Source organism: Phragmites australis, chromosome 7 (genome assembly GCF_958298935.1).
Source record: "Phragmites australis chromosome 7, lpPhrAust1.1, whole genome shotgun sequence".
NCBI lineage: Eukaryota > Viridiplantae > Streptophyta > Magnoliopsida > Poales > Poaceae > Phragmites > Phragmites australis.
The window spans coordinates 30,541,590-30,560,907 of NC_084927.1; the positions used below are offsets into that span (position 1 = coordinate 30,541,590).

At 47.8% G+C, this 19,318-nt stretch overlaps 4 protein-coding genes across 5 annotated transcripts; 2 read left to right on the forward strand and 2 right to left on the reverse strand.

Annotated features, from left to right (window-relative positions):
* The first annotated feature begins 2,240 nt into the window (after positions 1-2,240).
* Positions 2,241-5,788, forward strand: LOC133924690 (serine/threonine-protein kinase D6PKL1-like). Of its 2 annotated transcripts, none has more exons than XM_062370345.1 (4): positions 2,241-2,454; positions 2,738-2,821; positions 2,899-4,209; positions 4,768-5,788. In XM_062370345.1, exons 3-4 carry the CDS (start codon positions 3,020-3,022, stop codon positions 5,636-5,638), a joined length of 2,061 nt encoding a protein of 686 aa, XP_062226329.1. In that variant the 5' UTR covers positions 2,241-2,454; positions 2,738-2,821; positions 2,899-3,019; the 3' UTR covers positions 5,639-5,788. The 2 variants fall into 2 exon arrangements, with proteins under 2 accessions (XP_062226329.1, XP_062226328.1); XM_062370344.1 differs by having other exon boundaries at positions 2,759-2,821.
* A 1,243-nt stretch (positions 5,789-7,031) lies between these two features.
* On the forward strand, positions 7,032-11,521 carry LOC133924694 (ubiquitin carboxyl-terminal hydrolase 3-like). Its single transcript, XM_062370350.1, has 9 exons — positions 7,032-7,238; positions 7,355-7,474; positions 7,571-7,621; positions 9,642-9,747; positions 10,125-10,183; positions 10,276-10,350; positions 10,862-10,910; positions 11,018-11,094; positions 11,304-11,521. The coding sequence occupies exons 1-9, from the start codon at positions 7,188-7,190 to the stop codon at positions 11,385-11,387; spliced, it is 672 nt and encodes a 223-aa protein (XP_062226334.1). The 5' UTR covers positions 7,032-7,187; the 3' UTR covers positions 11,388-11,521.
* A 1,203-nt stretch (positions 11,522-12,724) lies between these two features.
* On the reverse strand, positions 12,725-13,536 carry LOC133924695 (oleosin 16 kDa-like). Its single transcript, XM_062370351.1, has one exon. It carries the CDS (start codon positions 13,305-13,307, stop codon positions 12,858-12,860), a length of 450 nt encoding a protein of 149 aa, XP_062226335.1. The 5' UTR covers positions 13,308-13,536; the 3' UTR covers positions 12,725-12,857.
* A 2,682-nt stretch (positions 13,537-16,218) lies between these two features.
* Positions 16,219-17,568, reverse strand: LOC133924693 (ethylene-responsive transcription factor 2-like). The gene has a single exon (XM_062370347.1). The coding sequence runs from the start codon at positions 17,452-17,454 to the stop codon at positions 16,576-16,578; it is 879 nt and encodes a 292-aa protein (XP_062226331.1). The 5' UTR covers positions 17,455-17,568; the 3' UTR covers positions 16,219-16,575.
* Between the last annotated feature and the right edge of the window lie 1,750 nt (positions 17,569-19,318).

The window sequence follows — 19,318 nt, forward strand, 5'->3', positions numbered from 1 at the left end:
GAGTACCCAGAGTTCCCCGAGGACCCGAAAAGAGCCAGATCCAGGAGAGGGTGCTCGGGGCCAAGAATGGTTGGTCCCCGAGTACCCAGAGTTCCCTGAGAATCCGAGAAGGGCCAGGCCGGGAGGGGGTGCTCGGGGCCAGGAACAGTTGGTCCCTGAGTGCCCAAAGTTCCCCAAGGACCTGAGAAGCCCTTGCCGGTGGACCCCGCAAGGGCTCCACGATGAGGTGTCGATCGGTGGGAGGCCTGATGTTGCATTTAAGGGGAAGCGTGGCCAGTCACATCCAACCACTCGCCCCCACGCCTGTCGTACTGAGTACGTCAGTCCCTACCACCTCCTGGCAAGGAAGCGTGGACACAATTAATGCAACGAGTCCCATTGCATGTCCGGACCCAAGGAGAAAGATGGCTTGAAGATATCGTCGATGGGCTCGAGGCGTATCTCCTATCGCCCTGCTACGTCAGTTCGTGTCAGACCTACTCTGACTGGACGAGCATGAGGAGATACTCAGTGGTTGACCGGTGGGCCCCCCTGCACCTACTAAAGTTGAGGCGTAATGACCGAGGGACCGACCGAATGGCGCATTTTCAACCCCTGTAACATCAAACTGTAAACCCATGATGGTTGTTTTCTATTTATGGTTTACGGGAACTTGTGCCCCCGTTCTGGGCACACCCCGGAGGGCCTCCCTCCGATAGATAAAAGGGTGAGTACTTTGTAGAAAAAAAGGGAGAAGTTCAGACGAAGCTGAGGCTAATCGAAGCTCGCCTTCACACAAGTTCAGAGAGACCGGTGCTTGAAGACTGAAGCTCAATACTTGATAGATAGATAAAAAACCTTGTAACACAGAGATTCAGAGAAAGGCATTCCAAGAGCATTAATAACACATCAGACACACAGGAGTAAGGTATTACGCCTCCGTGCGACCCAAATCTGTCTAAATTCCTTATGCATTTACTCCTACTAGCCGACAATCATTCGTCCCGCCAAAGTCTCATACATTCGCATTAACCCCGAGTACGAGGTAGATCCAGAATCAGCCCCCCCCCCCCGGCCGAATCTCAATGGAGGTCCATCAGGATCCCCGCTTGCGGTGTTCATCCACCGACAGTAGTGATTGCTAAGGTAGGTTGAAATGATGGATCAGTAACAAGAAGAAGAGAAAATTCTCTGTATGCCATCAGAAAACTTTTTTTTTATTTCTTTTATTGCTATTGATTTTATCAATCCCTATTTTCTTACCATTCTATCCACATTTCAGTTAATCCCCATTAAATTCATTATTTTCTGATTCACTATTTAAATCAGTGGTATTCTGTTTCTCTAAAAATTCTATAAATTTTTGTATGTGTTTTATAATTTATGTGCAACCTATTTTAATTGGATTCATCCAAAAAACTTGTGTAGAGTTTAAACTAAAACTCGTAAAAAATTCTATTTTTATAACTTCTAACAATTATTAGGACCGCAAATAAAATCCAAAAATATGAAACAATTACTAATATTCTTCTTATATGATGAAAAAAATTAAAATTATTTTCATCCCTAGGTTATATGGTAAAAAAGTAAGCTCATTTGTAATGCTCTATTTATATACAGCATGATAAAATAGATGGAAATAGAATATTACAACGGAACTCACTTTTTCACCATATAACCTAGAGCTAAAAATAATTTTAGAAATTAGTCTATCATATAAGAATAATATTAGTAAATTTGTCTAGTTTTTTGAGATTTTATTTGAGGTGATAACAATTGTTAGAAGTTATAAAAGTAGTTTTTTTAGAATTTTAATTTTTATATTGGTTTTTTTAAATTAATTAAAATAGGTTGCACATGAATTATGAAACATATATAATTTTTTTTAGGAATTTTAGATAAATAGAACTGGTAAATAGTAAATTTGACGGGAGGATCAAAAGAAAATGTGTAACAAAACCTAAAATCGATGGCAAAGGAAGTCCAAAAATTTAAGTGGAAGAGGAAGTTTTTCTGATGGCTTACAGGAAATTCCCCCCAAGAAGAAAAGGAATGGACAAAGCGAACAAAGCTGCGTGATTAGTGAAAGTAGATTGGAGATTAGCGGCGGGAAACGCTGCGGTAGAATGTTGTAGGCTACAGCAAACAAGCAGCCGACGCGCAGCCCCTTTACTGCCTTCTCTCTCTGTTTCATTCAATTTCTAAAGGTAAAATAAAAGGTAAGGAAACTAATATCATACGCCCCCACCTCCGACCTCCACAGTTACCACGCCTTTCGCTTTTGCTTTTGTCCTCCACTTCCTTCCTCTCACGAGCGGAGGGGGAGAGAGAGAGAGTGCGAGTGGTGCGGAGTTACTCGGGACAAGCAAGCAGTAGTAACGCTAGCGAGCGGTGGGGAGGCGAGTAGAGGAGAGCCAAGAACACGGCGAGGACCCTGCAGCACCTCTCCGGGATCTCCACTTCCCCCTATTCGAGGTGATTATTTTGATTCTGCTAGGATTCTTGGGTCGGGTTGGTTCTTGCTTTCTTGGGGAAATGCTGGTTCCTGCTCTTCTTCGGTAGTTTTTTTTTTGGCTGTTTGCGTGCGGGAAAGATCTGAATGCAAGTAGGTGCATTTCCAGGTGGCAAGTTGGGGACTTGAGGTGTGGTTCTTGGGATTTTGCGGCGGTCTGGGAACCGTGGGGTTTAAAGAACTTAGGCGTAGTTTGGTGGGTTTCTGTTTTCTTGAGAAAATAATGTCTAATCCGGTGGATTGAAGGGCACTATTGTGTTTGGACAGGGTGGAGTTCTTCCCACACCCGAGAATTGCTTCGCTTGGTGCCCAGAATTAGCGCGGAAGCAGGTTGGATTCATGGAACCCTTTGGATTGAAGGGAAATTTTGGTTTCCTTCAGCTCCTTAATCTCTGTGCTTCTTGTAGGTGGAGTGCTCTCCGTGCTGAAATCTGCTCATCGGTGCCAGGAAGCATAGAATTGCTCGGTAATTCGCCAACAAGCGACCGAATCTTTGCAGCTAGTTGTGCACTTGTTATGCTGAGTTAAATGGAGGCAGTAGATAAGATTGCCGAGCCCAAAAATCCTTTGGTGCTCACTGCTTGGAAGGTTCATAACTTGGAGCCGCCGATACCGATAAAGGCATCATGGAAAGGGAAGAACTCCCAGCAGCATGAAGAGAAGGATTTGCCAGCTGATGGCGAGGAGAGCTTCCAGAGCCTGGATTCCTCAGATGAGGGTGACCGGAGCTCCTTCTCTGGGGCTAGTCACCCTCCAGAGCCTATTGAGATGGATATTATGAAGACAGTCTATGTCGCAATTGATGAGGAGAAGTCCGAGCCACCGGTGTGTTTAGTGCGAGGACCATCCATGAAGGGGCCTTTCATAGATGGCCTCTCGATCCATGTTACAGGCACAAAGGCAAATGTGGTGGTAGGTGCAGGCGGTGCTGAAGGTTTGGCTGAAGAGAGGAAGGCGTCTGGTTCTGCAGTGGCATCAGTGGCCACAGCACGCTCATCTCAGGCTATGTCTTTGCCTCAGGACTCGGAGGAGAAAGAGTGCGTCTGGGATGCTTCACTCCCTCCCAGTGGCAATGTTAGCCCTCACAGTAGCATTGACAGCATGGGTGTGGTCATTGCAATGAGCACCTTGAACAGCTGCACAAGCACATATAAAAGTGAAGCCGTAGCTAGTGAAGCACTGCTTACTGCGGAGAGAAACTCTGAAAGTGTAAAGGGTGTTCGAGGGGACTTGCTAGAAAGTGCAAAAACTAGCATGAGTCGAGCAAGTAATAGCAGTGGTGTTAGCGATGACAGCAGCTGGAGCAATATCATAGGAGGTGCCAGCAAGCCTCACAAGGGGAATGATCCTAGATGGAAGGCAATTCATGCAGTACGAACTCGTGATGGTGTGCTTGGGATGAGCCATTTTAGACTACTAAAGCGTCTGGGTTGTGGTGACATTGGCAGTGTTTACCTTTCAGAATTGAGTGGGACTCGGTGCTACTTTGCAATGAAAGTAATGGACAAGGCATCCTTGGCAAGTAGGAAGAAGTTGAATAGGGCTCAAACTGAAAGGGAGATTCTACAGCTTCTGGACCACCCATTCCTTCCAACTCTGTACACACATTTTGAGACTGACAGGTTCTCTTGTTTGGTCATGGAATTCTGTCCGGGTGGTGATCTGCATACTCTGCGACAGAAACAACCGGGCAAACATTTCTCTGAGTATGCTGCAAGGTAATCTATATTATAGCACGATTCAGTTCTTCGGAGAAATACGACTTGTCTGGAATAGATTAGCTGATTTCTTCAGTACCTCCATATGACTAAGTGCCTAATATCATATTCTTTCACATTCACCTTAAAAAAATATATTCTATTCACATTATTGGAGTTCGTTAATCTAAGGTACTGCTAGATTTACTGTCAATGCAATTCCCAATCTGGTTTAGTGTTACCATACTAGTCTTATGGGATTTTGAGGAGAATCGAAATTTGCCCAGTTATGCTCTCCACATAATTTCCAAATAGAGTCTCTTAGCTTCTATGAGACAATTTGCAGAGAACAAGGTGCACCCAGGGAGGTGTCTGTAAATGTTTCCTATATATTTTCATGGACTCATATTTATACAGCAGGGCCCATGTCATGGGCAACAGCGAGTAAAAGAGATATTAGGCCATGCTACAGTTTAGTTTTGTATCATTTGTTTTACTATTCAATAGTTGCTTGTCATGCTTAGTAGCTTATACCTGCTAATTGCAAGCACTAACATCGAGTGCTCTGATTCTGGGCAGGTTTTATGCTGCAGAAGTACTTCTAGCTCTGGAGTATCTACACATGTTGGGAGTTGTCTACAGGGATCTGAAACCAGAAAATGTTCTGGTCCGCGATGATGGCCACATAATGCTTTCAGATTTCGACCTCTCCCTAAGATGTGCAGTCTCACCTACACTCATCAGAGCATCGGCTTTTGATTCTGATCCCAGAAGAGCGGGTGGTTCTTTCTGTGTGCAGCCTGCTTGCATAGAACCTACGTCAGCTTGTATGCAGCCTTCATGCTTCTTACCCAAATTCTTCGGTCAGAAGAGTAAGAACAAGACTAGAAAGACAAGGTCTGAACTGGGACAGAGTGCCACCACCCTGCCGGAGCTCGTTGCTGAGCCAACCTCGGCTCGATCGATGTCATTTGTCGGGACTCATGAGTACTTGGCCCCTGAAATCATCAAAGGCGAAGGCCATGGAAGTGCTGTGGACTGGTGGACCTTCGGCATCTTCCTGCATGAGCTGCTATATGGCAAAACCCCATTCAAGGGGTCAGGCAACCGTGCCACGCTGTTTAACGTGGTTGGTCAGCAGCTAAGATTCCCGGAGTCACCGTCCACAAGCTACTCGAGCAGAGACCTCATCAGGGGGCTCCTGGTCAAGGAACCACAGCACCGCCTCGGCGTGAAGAGGGGAGCGACAGAGATAAAGCAGCATCCCTTCTTCGAGGGCGTAAACTGGGCTCTCATCAGGTGCAGCACTCCTCCTGACGTCCCAAGGCCCGTCGAGGCCGAGCTGCCTGTGAAGTACGGGGTGGCGGAGGCGATCGGGGGCAACAGCAAGAGGATTGCCGGCGCAGATGTCAAGTCAGGCGGGAAATACCTGGACTTTGAGTTCTTTTAAAGAGCAGTGCCGATTGGCAACTATTGTTTACATACTGTTGGTGTTTGGTCAGTTTGGTGTGTGTGATTCGATCATTCTATATGGTGCAAAATTATCGTATCTGAATTGACCAGAATTAGATAGATGTGTTTGCCTACTAAAATCTCTCCATTTTTCCGTATTTCTGGAGGGCTAGGATAGCTCCAAAGCTTGAAGCACTTGCTAACTGGTAAATTGCAGTGAAGCTGAAAGCACTGACGATCGCAAAACGTTCTCATGATCTAGCAGATGCACAAACATGCTCTAACAAATAGGCCTCGTCTTCGCTGCTTGCTTATGCTATATGCACCCGTTGGCCCTTTGATAAGCCTAGGCAAGTGTTCCAGGAACCGGTGCTGTACCTGGGCTGTGCGTCCGCCGTTCGTGAACAAGCCGCAGGGCCGACGTTGCCCGTGCTCCGTGGCGGTGTGGTCCTTTGGGACGCCGTCCGGGCAGGCCGTTCAGGGGAGGCGAGGTGTGGCCTCAGGCCGAGCCGCCCACCGATGCAATTTACGGAGCCGATCACGTGGATGTTGCGGCAGCGTTTTCCAACGGACTTGCCGAGCGGCCGCTGGACGGATGGGCTTGGCTCCGCGTGCACGGCTTTGTGCGCGTTTTGTTTTTCAGGCGGGGCGGCCTATCCCGTCCCGTGCAGACGTGTCAAGGACGTACTGACAGTTGCGCAAATTGGCGCTATCAACCCCATGGGCCATGCGAACGTGCCTTCAGCACGGTGGTAAGGCTCCGGAGTTGAGCCGAGCCCACCCGGGCTTCAAGTCCGGGTGACGCACGGGGAGTTCCGATTTATTTCGGATTTCTCCAGCTTCTACAGCGTGGCGCTACAGAAGGGATTACGACGTGCTCGTCGTCTTCGGGATTCTCTTGGATTCTGGTGATCTTTGGATGGACGCTTTCTTCAAGCTGTGTGTAGTTGTAGGGTTAGTATGTGCGTGCGTTAGGTGTGTGTGGGATGAGTGCGTGTGTGTGGGGGTGAGTGCGCGCGTTCATGTTCAGATACTACAGCTGTATTAAGTGGTGAAGAGTAAAAAAAAAAAAAAAAAAACCATGGGCCATGACGGGTCTGGAGAAAACTATCGAGCACGCTGGGCTTGGAAACGTAGTAGAGACTCACTAGTGACATAGGTTCACGTGTCAGATTCCCTAAAAAAAGTTCACATGACTCAGTTTGACTTGCAACAGTACTTGGAGTTCCCGCTGGATGTACTGCAACCCAAAGTCGGGGAAGACGACCTAGAGCGAGAATCGCAGCACGCATCGGACGGCCAGAAAATTGAGCTCTCGAGCACCCTGAAACGGTCCAGTGCGTTTTGGCTTTTCCGTAAATTTGGGGTCCAAAGTGCGTTTGGGCGCAAATTAGCAACCGCAGCGGCTAAAGCGAAAACGCCCCCACAAAAATGCACCCCATTCGCCGCACAGCAGAAACAGAGAGAGCAAGTACGCAACCTCACGAAAAGCGCCGCCGCCGGACGCCGATACCTCCGTCTTCCCTTCCTCCGGCGCGCTAGTCGCCATGGTGAAGCGGTGGCTCCCCCTTGAGGCCAACCCGGACGTCATGAACCAGGTACTACCTCACACCCCTTCCTCTTTTCCGGTAACAGGGGTTCGTTCCGCGTGCCCTCCCCCCCCCCCCCTCGCTCTTCCTCGCTCACGGCGCCCTATGCTACACGATCGGTGCAGTTCATGTGGGGACTGGGAGTCCCCGAGGACGTAGGGTTCTGCGACGTGTATGGCCTCGACGACGAGATGCTCGCCATGGTGCCCCAGCCCGTGCTCGCCGTCATCTTGCTCTACCCCCAGGTGATTCCCGATCCCTAGTTGGCCCTGCGTTCGTCGGGTTGCTTGAATCCCTTGCGGGGAGGAGCTTATATTTGTAGCTCATTTTTGTGCGGGTAGGATCGGAACAAGGAATCCCAAGCTTCGACTGCATCGTCCGTGGAGACCAAGGTGAGACTGAAGTCGGTTCCTAGCGAGTGTACCCAACACCTTTATTGATCCAATCGAAATTGATACAATGATTTATGAAACTTATAGATTGGAAATTGTTTGTATGTTGTTTGTATGATTTTGCTAATTCATCCTGTCGGTGAACATAAATCAGAATGGATTTATTGTCTGTATATATTGTTGGTATATAGTTTTAGTTATTTTTCAAACTTACATTACGAATAGTTCATTTACATTATTCTTCAAATATAAGCATGTTCAGGTTTGATTTGATAAACCCAACTAGCTTCTTTCTTTAAATAAAATCTGCTAGTTTGTGTTCCAGTTGTGGTTGATTCCTATCAATTGTTAGTTAGAAGTATCAATAGATTTGATGTTATTATAGATATAGTGTACCTGCTCATTAATGATGCATTCTTAGCACATAAATCAATGGTTTTAGTTTTGTCGAATATTTGGATCTATGCTAGAGATAAAGCTCCGTTTGATTTTGTATAGCGTTGAATTATGCAGTTGAAACTTTGCAGCAAGATTGTTACTGAACTTGTGATAACTGTCAAGAGTATATATATGCTTCTTTCTGTTGGAATTGTGCAGCTCAATGTATTCCATAGCCCAAAAGGGTAGATATACAAGGTGGAAATATGCAAAGAAGCCCTTGTACAAAGGGAAAATACAAAAGGCACATATACATCTAACACCCCTCCCCCAAACTCATGGTGGGTCAACAACATTGAGTTTGGAGAGAAAATAACTATATTGAGCTCTTGTTTGTGCCTTAATAAAGAAGTCAGCTAACTGGAGCTCGGAAGGCATATACTGAAGAGCCACAACTTGATCCTGCACCTGCGATCTCATGTAGGAAGCATCAACACCGATATGCTTGATGGCTGTCACAGCACCTGCGGGTGCCAGCACCACTGGACTCTGCATCCAAGCTATCCAGACATTGCCAAACTGCGAACATCTGACGGTGGAACTGCGAACATCTGACGGTGGAACTCCTCCACAGTGGGGTCAAGCTGCGAAAGTGACTGAGCCTCCGTCATGACAGCAATGTACAACGCATTGGTACGAATCTCATAGTTGCGGTGGAGGTGAGCCCACATCAGTTGCGTAGTGGCGAGTCCCTTGAGGGACATCGAGAGATCGACCTGGCCATGGCACAGGCCTCCTCACGCAACCAGGTCTCGTAGGCAGCGAGATTTGACTGGTAAGTCTCCATCTCAGTCTCGAAAGCATCGATCAGAGGATCCTTGGCGTGATCATCAGCATCTGGCGGATCATCAGCCTTATCCTCGAAAGCATCGATCAGAGGAGCCTTAACCCCACAGCTGTTGACTACCTATGTGGATCTCTATGTGAAAAGCGAACCCCCCAGTTGGTGCCATTAAAAAAGATCGGGCACCGCAAAACAGGAATGGCACCCTAGCCTCCCGGAGGACGCCATGAAGACAACAACCTTTTCTTTTTTTTTCTTCTTTTTTTTACTCACGCACACACACATATGGGGTGGCTGGTGGAGATCAGGCATGCACACACAGAAGGGGCGGCTGGTGGAGAGGCGGCCGGAGCACGGCAGGGTGGTTGTGGATCCGTTCGGCGGAGAGGCGGTCGGGTCTGGGGCGGCCTTGGATCCACCCGACGGAGAGGCGGCCAGGGCCTGGATCTACGCGGCGGAGAGGCAGCTGGGGCAGCGGAGTCGCGCGGTGGAGAGGGAAAGAAAAAAAAAAGGAAGGGGAAAAGGGAGATGGAGCTGCCTCCACCGCGACCAGCGGTGGTGACTCACCGGCGACCCACCGGGAGCATACCGGCTGGCGGCGGGCGATGGGTTGGGGATCGAGAGCAAGCTCTGTTACCATGTTGGAATTGTGCAGCTCAATGTATTCCATAGCCCAAAAGGGCAGGTATACAAGGTGGAAATATGCAAAGAAGCCCCATGTACAAAGGGAAAATACAAAAGGTACATATACATCTAACACTTTCATCATCAGTCCTAAACTAAAACTAAATGATGCAGGAGCCCAGCAAGAAGGTATATTTCACAAAACAGACCATTGGGAACGCCTGTGGAACAGTTGGTATTATTCATGCACTGGGGAATGCTGCTTCCAAAATCAAGCTAGGTATTTTTTTTTTCTTCCAGGAGTTTTGAACTCTTATTTAACTTTTCATCTACAGCGTTTTGATGTCTCAGAATAACACTATAATATGGGAGATGTTATTTGATGAAACGCCATACATATGTGAAAGCTAGTTGTGCACATACTCGGTTTTCTCATGCGATTTTATCAGTCTGGCTGCAAAAGACATGGCAATCTTTCAGGTCATTTTTCTTCTTTGGTGTTACCATTTGGTCACCAACGGTAATTTGCACTGGTCTAAAAAACAAACAGTAATTTGCATGATCCCTTAAGAATTCCAGACTATACCTCAAGAACTTTCCTTTTACTGTAGCTATCTTTCACTTGTAGTGAGATCTGATTAGCACTTTTCTTTGCAGGTGAGGGATCATATTTTGATAGATTTTATAAACGAACTGCTGACATGGATCCTATCCAGGTCAGTGGTCCATGGGTTACAATTCAACTGCTTTCATGATGATTACTTGCTTCCTATGTTGAACTAACATATTAAGTACTTGATATTTTCAGCGTGCTGTGTTTCTTGAGGAGGACCAAGAAATGGAGAATGCTCATTCTGTTGCTGCTACTGCCGGTGACACAGAGGTTATTATAACATGTGTCTAGCATCTTGATATTTGCACCAGATGTACGGATATTATTATGTTGAAATATACACAAGCCATTGTTTATATTACTTTTATTGCCAGTGATTCTCAGAATCAAAACGTTTCCAGTTACCGGTAACCATCTGGGAACTAACTGCTAACACCAGTTTGCTATCTTAAAAGAAACACCAGTTTGCTGACCATCCAGAGTTACAGGTTCCCAGCCAGTTTTTTCAAATCTTTCTGTTAGCCAGTATACCATTTTTTCCTTGCCATCATGTAATCACATTTGTGAGTCTGAATATCTGTGATCTGTGGTGAATTTTGTTGATCATGTGTCATTGTGAGTGAGAATTGGACATTGTTCATTCATTTACAGTATCAATTGGAAGGGTTATTATTAAAGAACTGAAAATCACAATTATTTGAAACTGGTGGAAGACCTGCTCCTTGGTCTGAGCTTGCTTTTTCTTTGGTTGCCATCTGACAGATCCATATTTTATATGCAGGCCAAGGATGGTGTAATTGAACATTATGTTTGTTTCTCTTGCGTTGATGGTATGTAACATACGATCATCTACTAAGACATCATAGATGGGTTTTGTTGCACATCTCCAACCATTAGTCTGTTGATCACTTCTCATAACCCTGCCTCTTTTACCCAGGAGAACTTTATGAGCTTGATGGAGGGAACTCACAGCCAATACCTCATGGCCCTTCTTCTCCCGATACCTTGTTGCAGGTAAATTGATGCACTCATGTGATTTGTTTTCATCGGCTATGGATATGCTGCATTCATTTTATGTTCTTAGCTTATGATATATAAAGACTTTGTAGCTGCAAATTCATACCTTAAGCATGAGATTTTGTTGTTGCTGTGATGTTGATAGCTCGTTGTTGTTGTTAAGCATTGTGGATGATGCTTATGATTTTGGACATCTTTGTGTGCAGGATGCTGCAAAAGTTATAACGGCACGGATTGCACAGTATTCCCAGTCAAACAACTTCAATGTCATGGCTCTTTCAGGCAAGTGATATAGCCCCAGACATTACCCCGCAATATTTAGTATTGTTCTTTTGCATCTGTTTTAATATTTGAACACGGGAAAAAATGAAATAAGATGGAGAGAGAAAGTTGTCTATATAGAACTCGTTGGTAGTTTCACTCATTTGTGTCTGTACATAGAAGATTCCGAAGAAAGACATTATTTTCTGGAAAAGAAGTGCATACTGCTTACGGAGGTTGGGCGGCGTGACGGTTGCTACGGCATGTGAGCTCGTGGTTGTGCCGCCAGGGCGTCGTCCCTCGTCAGGTATTCGCTTGCAGAGGAGGAACGGTTCCGCCAGGGGCGGAGCCAGGATTTGGGGGGCCAAGTAGACGCACCCAGCTCCTCGCCCCATAAGCCGGCGGGGGCGAGTTGCGGCTTGCGCACGGGTTGGGACATTTCGTTCCGCTGTCGCCTGCCGGGGTAGTGTGGTGCCACTGGTGTGACTGCGCTAATGGCTAGGCCCAGACGCGTAAAGAGGCGAGGCACTGCGTCGGTCGTTTGCCATTGAGCTCTGAAGGCCGAGATGCAGTTACTGGGAAGGGGCGGGGGGCGCCGGGCGCGGGCGTTGGCGCGTTGGTTGATGGGGCCGGCAGGCCGGCCGGCACAAAGGATAAAGCATTCCGAGAACGATTTTTTGACGGACGAAACCGGAAAGATTTAACACGTACAAAATTGACAGCGGGCTAGCACTCGCAGTGGACAGAGCCCACAATGTGAAGGATTGACATCAAAACTATCTACAGATGAATTCGCAAGTTTTTCAGCCCAAATTGTGATGGCCTAGGTGCGCGTTCGTCTCTCGGATCGAGTAGTATACGGGTCCAGCAAGTGGTTAATTTCCATCATGCTCAGTGAGGGTGTTCCAGGTTATTGTCTTAACCATGCAGAGCCTGCACTACTGCCTACTGGTTGTCTGGCTCTGGTTCACCGCTCACCGCTATGCGCTCGTCAGGGACTTGTCACTCACAGGCGTCGCTTTCCAGGCAAGATAATTTTTTCCATTTCCAGAAAATTAGCTTTCCTCTCTGCATGCTTGTCGTTTTGGGTTGGAGAACAAACGCTCCCTCCCTTGCATGGAAGGCCACAAAATACACTTGTCAGCTGAGAGCGTCACCTCTCGTCTCTCGAGCTCTCCATGCCACGTGATAACGTGAGCTAGTAGTAGACTGAGAAATATCTCAAATCGCATGTTAGTGGACAACTGGCATCTCTCCTGAACACTGCATTTTATTCCTCCTCATAAACATAGACATCCAACATGTAGTACGTCCGCCCACTCCGATCAAGAAACACACTACACAACAAGCACAACACATAAGATGAGCAACCAGCTAGCTAGCTAGCGCGGCGACCGAGACACTACAGCAGCGTACGTAGCAGCAGCCGTAGACCATGCCGTCGGTGGTCGTGCGCCGCCGTCCCGCGCCGTCCAAGCAGTAGGACTGATCCGGGCGCTTTAAGACCCCTGCGCCTGGTCGATGCGGTGGTGCGCCGCCTCCTTGATGTCGCGCGCCTTGGACGCGAGCCGCGTCTTGGCGTTGTCCAGCTGGTCGGCCCCCGGCTGGTTCCCAGTCAGGTACTTGTACATCCACGAGAACACGGACAGCGCGGCCACGCCGAGGCCGCCCGACGTGACGAACCCGGCTGCCATGAGCGACAGCGCGATGGCGGCCGGCACGAGCACGGGACTGAAGATCACCAGCACGGGGGTTGCCACCGTGAGCGCGATGACGGTGCCGGCCAGGATCAGCCCGGACAGCACCAGCATCGACCCGCCGGCGGTCGCGGCTGTCGCCGCCTTCAGAGCAGTCATCATGGCCGGCTGTTTCTGCTGCGCCTGGCCGCCCCCGCGGTGGGGCTCGCCGAAGCCGCCGCCTCCCGTCATGCCTCGGTGCTGATCAGCCATGTCCAGAGGTAGTTACCACGTTCACTAGCCCACTGTTCTAGCACTACTACCACACTACGACGAGTTAGGTGGACGAGGGAGAGGGAGAGCGCGGTTTATAGAGGGAGAGCGCGCCTGGGGATGCGCGGAGGCGGGAGCTGGCGCGGCCGCGTGGGACGCATGCGGCACTCGTGTCGGGCGCCGCGCGACACCTGTGGTGGTGCCGCGGCGCTACGTACGAGGTAATTGGACGTCCTGCCGCTCGGCCGCAGGCTGCCTGGCGATGGCCGAATATGGCGTGGGCCGTTTTTATCTCCCGTGTGTTGGCGAGACTCGGCGCAGAACCTCTCGTGTGTGGGCAGGGCTAGTCCTTGTTGGACTCTGCCGACTGACGGGGCAGGCCGAACGGGCTGGGTCAGCTGAACGAGGCTGTGGACCATCCAACAAGTTGTGTGCCGATCGGCCCGTCCATCTCACCTCCAAAGGTTGTGTTCATTTTTCACAATTGAAAATGGTTGGTATGGACTGACTCCGATTCTGGCGTGGAAAGTCAGGTGGACTTGGAAATTGGAAACGGTGTGACTACTGTATAGGATCCTAGGCAAAAGTTAAACAGAAATCAACGGTCCGAAGCCGTTCAAACCATGCCAGCGTGGCCGCATTTGATTGGTCTCTGTTGATTAGTCTAGCTGTATGCTTACATTTCTGGATGGAATCATGCTCCCTCCGGTTTTTCTTTGGCGTCCTAGAATCTGCATCGTCAACCTTTCTAAGGTTTGATCATCAATACGTTAAAAATAACTAAGATTGGCTATATAAAAATTATATGACTAGATTTGTCTTTAAAAATACTTTTTGTCACAGTATAATTATATTAGTATTTGTTAATATAAAGTTACGAAAAGTAGTGATCAAAATCGCATCTTGAAGGCCACAAAAGTGAAAACATCAAATACGAAAGAATGGATCAGGTACATAAACGCTATCATCAAGCTTTTGCCGGTCATCTAATTGTGAAATTCTTCCATCCATCCCTTTCTAATTAACCAGGGAGGCAGGTTGGTTGTAGTAAGACCGGGGCTAGTCTATATGTTCCATAGTATACCTTCTTTCAAGTTGAATTTCGCTGGCAAGCAAGGTTGTCACGATTCCGATATATATGTTAGAATACTACTATCCTACAATTCCACCGAGTCGGAACAATCCATATTGGTCTATGGATCTTAACTTCATAGGATCATGATTATATGTGTATTATCAAGTGGATCGCATAGGATTGGTAGGGTCAAACATATGATCCCAATCCTAGCAATCTTGTTTGTTAATGTTTAAAATTAGCTAATACCTATAATTAACCTGGTTAATTATTGAATTATGAACAAGTAATATTTAAAACTAAGTTAAATTGAAAATGTTGTGAAAAAGTACACTTGAATCTACAAAAAATGACTAAATTTATCAAAATCAACATTATAAATATCCATTTAAGAACATATTGCAATTCCTATATCAAATATATGAATTTTTTAAAATATGATAGAATCATGCTTCTACGATCCGATCATGTCAAGCAAAAAAATATATCCTACTTACGATCCCCATCTCAATCTCGACGATTCGTGAGAAAATAACTATTATTTTTTTAAGTTAACAATTGTTTCAAGCCTTATCTTTCCAAGCTAGAAAACTTTTTTAAGCGGAAAGAAAGCAAGTTCTTTATATGAGATTTAGATTAATTGAATTCAATATAAGTTTAAGACATATTAGAGCTCTAACCATGTTTCGGCTTCGAAAAGGAAAGTACTTTCTCCAACAGAAGAGGAATTCAACAATCCCAAATAGAAATGCACTCATCGAAGAATGGATGGTTTCTACGGATTTTTCCGTTCAATTTCGCATCAATACACCATGCTTCTTAAGCTTCTTTTCTAAGGCTTGTTCAGAAGAATCCACAAATGAATATTCTTTATTTCCACAAATGGCAAATTGAGGTAGAGTACACCAATGATCTACCAGAAAAGAAAACAATCAAGCTGCCTACACCTATTCCCTTGGTTAATTATTCCGATTCTATTCTGGAATCGTAGCGAGAATTTAATTTAGCGTCCCTTTCTAAAAGACGTGAATGCGAATAAAAATTATTCAGGGATAAGCTTCGCTGACAACGTTGCTGGCAAGTACCATCAACGTATGCCTTTTCCTTTCGATCCTCTTTCCACCCACAATACCGGACAAGAATGGAGATCGATCTCATACCATAGTCTGGTACATCAAAACATGGCCCAAGGGCAGCTGTTAAGCAACACAACACTGTACAGGATATTGCCCGGAAGCAGAATAATTCTCCTGAATGCATGATGGGTGCTTATCCCTCTTTGCATCCCAGATAGGCACGGGTTTTAGATTTTTTATTGTTCGTTAGGAGTAAAGACGAGGGTTGCTTCATTCGTTGGTTGCGTCTTTCTTCTTCCTTTCGTCTCCAGCACAATCGCAAAGCAAGATGGCGACTCTCTCGCCTTGCCCACTTGCTCCACCGAGCTATCAGCACGCAGCCCCCACGATGACTTTTTCTGTCTATTTTACGAGGGGGATTAGTTAATCTTGCTGCCGTGAGCAAGCCTTCTAGTACGTGCGAACCCTCGCGTCTGTTTATTGTTGGGCTCTGGAATTCTGGTTTTCAAGGACCATTTCGATTTCATGTCTCGAGTTCTGGTCACCGTTTGTTCACTTCGGCCCCGGTTTAGCCGCTAAGATATTATTTATCAGATCATGGCGCAGTCGTTGGTGTCTTGAACGCAACCGCAACTCTCGTATGGTTAAAGAACAAAAGAGATTGTTCTTAATCTCATCGTCTCCCAAGAAATCTTTGTACAATTTTACTCTCATCAGCACAAGCTCTCACCACACCCACAACCACAGTGACAGTGACGTCAAAAAAAAATACTGAATGCAATAACCTTATGCACCGTAAATTCCTAGACAAACACTTGATAATCATACAGGTTCTTCCACTTGGGCAAGTTGCACCGAACAACAGCTAGCACCATCTAGATCTCGTCCGGACCGCAATTCCAATCGCACCACCCAATCGCTTCGAGCTTATCGCATTGCATCCGGTGGAGATTTCACTGGGCCGTGCGCTCGCCGTCGCATTCGTTGCCCGTCGTGCACCGTGCCCGTGCAAGTGCAACACCGGGTCTTGTCCGGTTCTTGCACTTGCTGGTCAATCCATCGTGGCACGCCTCATTGGCTCCTCCACCCGATCGCTGACATGAGCTTCGATCGGCGCCTAGCTGACAAGCTGCTCCACGCGTGGCGCCATGGCCACCTGCTCGGCCGGCGCGGCCGGGAACCATGACTGGGCCGGCCGGTTAAGCTGGGAAGGCGGGGGAACCAGGGCCATGGCCATGGTCGCGGCCGCGGCCTCGCCTCGCTTCCGCCTCTTCGGCGAGCCCGACGACGAGCAGGAGTAGGACGAGGAAGAGGAGAAGGACGAGTCGGACGAGGTCGCCGGCTCTGGCGACGGCCGCTTGTCACCGGCGGCTGCGGCGGCGGCCGTGGCGGCGGCGATCTCCGAGCCGATGCAGAGGGGGAAGTTGAGGAGCGCGCGGGAGCCGCGCATGCGGTAGGCGGCGCGGTCGTAGGCCAGCGCGGCATCCTCGGCGGTGTCGTACGTGCCGAGCCACACGCGCGCGCCGTTCTTGGCCGGATCCCGTATCTCCGCCGCGAACTTGCCCCACGGCCGCTGCCTGACGCCCCTGTAGTGTTTCCCCCTCGCCACCGCGGCTGCCTCGTCCCTCTTCGGCGTCGCCTCCTCGGCGCTCGGCGACAGCGGCTCCGGCTTCGGGAGGCCGAAGCACGAGCCGTCGTACGAGTACGACGAGTCCGGGGACGGCAGCGGCAGCGGCGGCTCGGGCTTGACCGCGGCGAAGGAGCCGTCGGGCAGCCAGCCGTAGGCGAACGCGTCCCGCAGTGCGCTCAAGACGACCATGTCGTCGGAGTCGTCGGGGCGGAACGGCAGCGAGTCGCTCCACTGGTCTGCCACCAGGCTCCCGAAGCTCGCACTCCGCCGGTACGCCGGCCGCGCCTCCGCCATCGCTGGCTCCTCCAGGAGGAGCTGCCGGATGCTGTCCAGCACCAACGCCTCCGACGCCGGGTTGAGAAGCATCCTCCTTCCGTTTACTTGCCTATCTCTCCTCTCTGTTCCGAGCCGATGAGCCTCTCTGTTTGGTTTATGAGCTGACGACTGAAGTGAGCTAAGTGATCGAGTTGAACGGCAAGAGGTGAGCCAGGGGCTTATATAGCGGGAGGCGAGTTCACACCGGCCTCGCGGTTCATTGAACCTTCCTAACCTGGAGCCACGTGATGGAATGCGGTTTCCCGAGTAAATAAAATAAGCGCTAATTGAAGCCCGGTTAGGCGACGCTAATGCTAGTGCTAATTCTATTTTACTCGAGTAGTTCGCGGAGAGGTCAGTTGGGGCCTGTTTGGTTTGTGACCTCTATGCGTAAGTTAAAATTGGGTTATAATCAAAGTCGGGATATATAAATAATATTTGGTTTGAGTCTAAGTTAAAATTTGGTGAATGTTTTAGTCGCTCGAGTTATGTGCAGAAATATTATAGAAAAAATCAATTTTTTTCAAGATATAAACTAAATTTTAGCCTCGAATTAAATGGATATTAAATTTCTAAAATATAGACTAAATTTTAGCTTGACTCAGTGAGGCCAACAACCAAACAGCCCTTCTTTCTGCGCCCGGCTCCGGCTGTTGCCTGCTGGGCTGGATTGGATTAGCAGACTCGTGCTGGTGGACGTGGTGGCATCAGCGATGAGGTCATCAGCTCGGGTGGAGCGCGGCCCGGTTCACTTCATCCCGCCGTGGCGTGGGAGCGCGGGGATCGTGCGTTCAGCAGCGCTGCTGGTCGTGCCATCTCGATGCTTTCTAGATGGTCCACCAACACCCCCTTGGCGCGCATATTTCTCTCGGCTCCTCGGGTTGTTCGCATGGCGATCCCGTGATGGTAAAGCGCAGTGCTTTTCTCTCGCTCTCTGTTTCGTTAATAAAGCTCTTCGAATTATGTCTCTTCACTGCTTAGCCTGCTGGCCCTGGTTTTTAGATAAAAAAGTTATATTTATCACAGTTAAAATTTATGAGTTTTTGTTAAAAACAATTTTTAGCATTGAATACGTGTATATATATATACACACATATACTCTACGCTAATCCGAACTCAACTCAGATGCTGTTAAGGAAAAACTCTAATGAGACGTACCGGTTACTATCCCAGGAATCCAACCCTCTTGGGCTAAGCGAGCACTGTGGCACAAGCCATCGTTCGGTTCTCTCTCCCGCCGTAACTAGATAGAGAGAAGATTGACAGCCCGAGTCCTGACAAAAACAATGGATCTATATCGAATGATGTGGCCCTGAAGTTTGCCATCACAGGAAGAAATAGCGTGGAAGACATGCGGTGCAATGTTTATGGACCGTCTCGTAGTTGCACTCGAACACAGAGGATAACGACTGTTTTGCTGGGGCCCACCAAACAGAAAGACATGCGGTGAAGAGCTTCAACGTACTAGAAACAGAGTACCCCCTTACCCTGCACCTGCAACTTTTGAAGGTGCAGCGTCCATTTCACGTGCCAACCTTCTAGATGGATGGTCTGATTTACATATCCACCGTTTTACATGCACTTCGATCCTTGTGTAACGTTGGAACACAAAGACTGACAGGTTGGATTTTCAACAACTGTGCTGGTGCGATGGGCGGAACTGAAGACTACTGCCTCCGTCTCAAAATACATTATGCTTTTAATGTTTTATGATTTTGAGTAACTTTAACTTAAGTTTTTTAATTTTACATCCTCCATTAAGTAACTTTTTTCAATATAAATATTATTTTCTACGTAATAAATACTCCCTCCGATTGTAAATTTAGGTCGTTTTAAACTTATATACAAGGATTAAAAAAAGTAGATCGAACGACCTTATTGCCTCTTATTTATTCTACATTGAAAAAGATAACTC

Excerpts from the sequence above, each read along its gene's own strand:
- LOC133924694 (XM_062370350.1), top strand. The coding sequence starts at position 7,188 with ATGGTGAAGCGGTGGCTCCCCCTTGAGGCCAACCCGGACGTCATGAAC. Across the intron at positions 7,475-7,570 it reads TCATCTTGCTCTACCCCCAG|GATCGGAACAAGGAATCCCA; the intron begins GTGATTCCCGAT and ends TTGTGCGGGTAG. Across the intron at positions 10,911-11,017 it reads TTGTTTCTCTTGCGTTGATG|GAGAACTTTATGAGCTTGAT; the intron begins GTATGTAACATA and ends TCTTTTACCCAG.
- LOC133924695 (XM_062370351.1), bottom strand. The coding sequence starts at position 13,307 with ATGGCTGATCAGCACCGAGGCATGACGGGAGGCGGCGGCTTCGGCGAG.
- LOC133924693 (XM_062370347.1), bottom strand. The coding sequence starts at position 17,454 with ATGCTTCTCAACCCGGCGTCGGAGGCGTTGGTGCTGGACAGCATCCGG.
- LOC133924690 (XM_062370345.1), top strand. The coding sequence starts at position 3,020 with ATGGAGGCAGTAGATAAGATTGCCGAGCCCAAAAATCCTTTGGTGCTC. Across the intron at positions 4,210-4,767 it reads TTCTCTGAGTATGCTGCAAG|GTTTTATGCTGCAGAAGTAC; the intron begins GTAATCTATATT and ends GATTCTGGGCAG.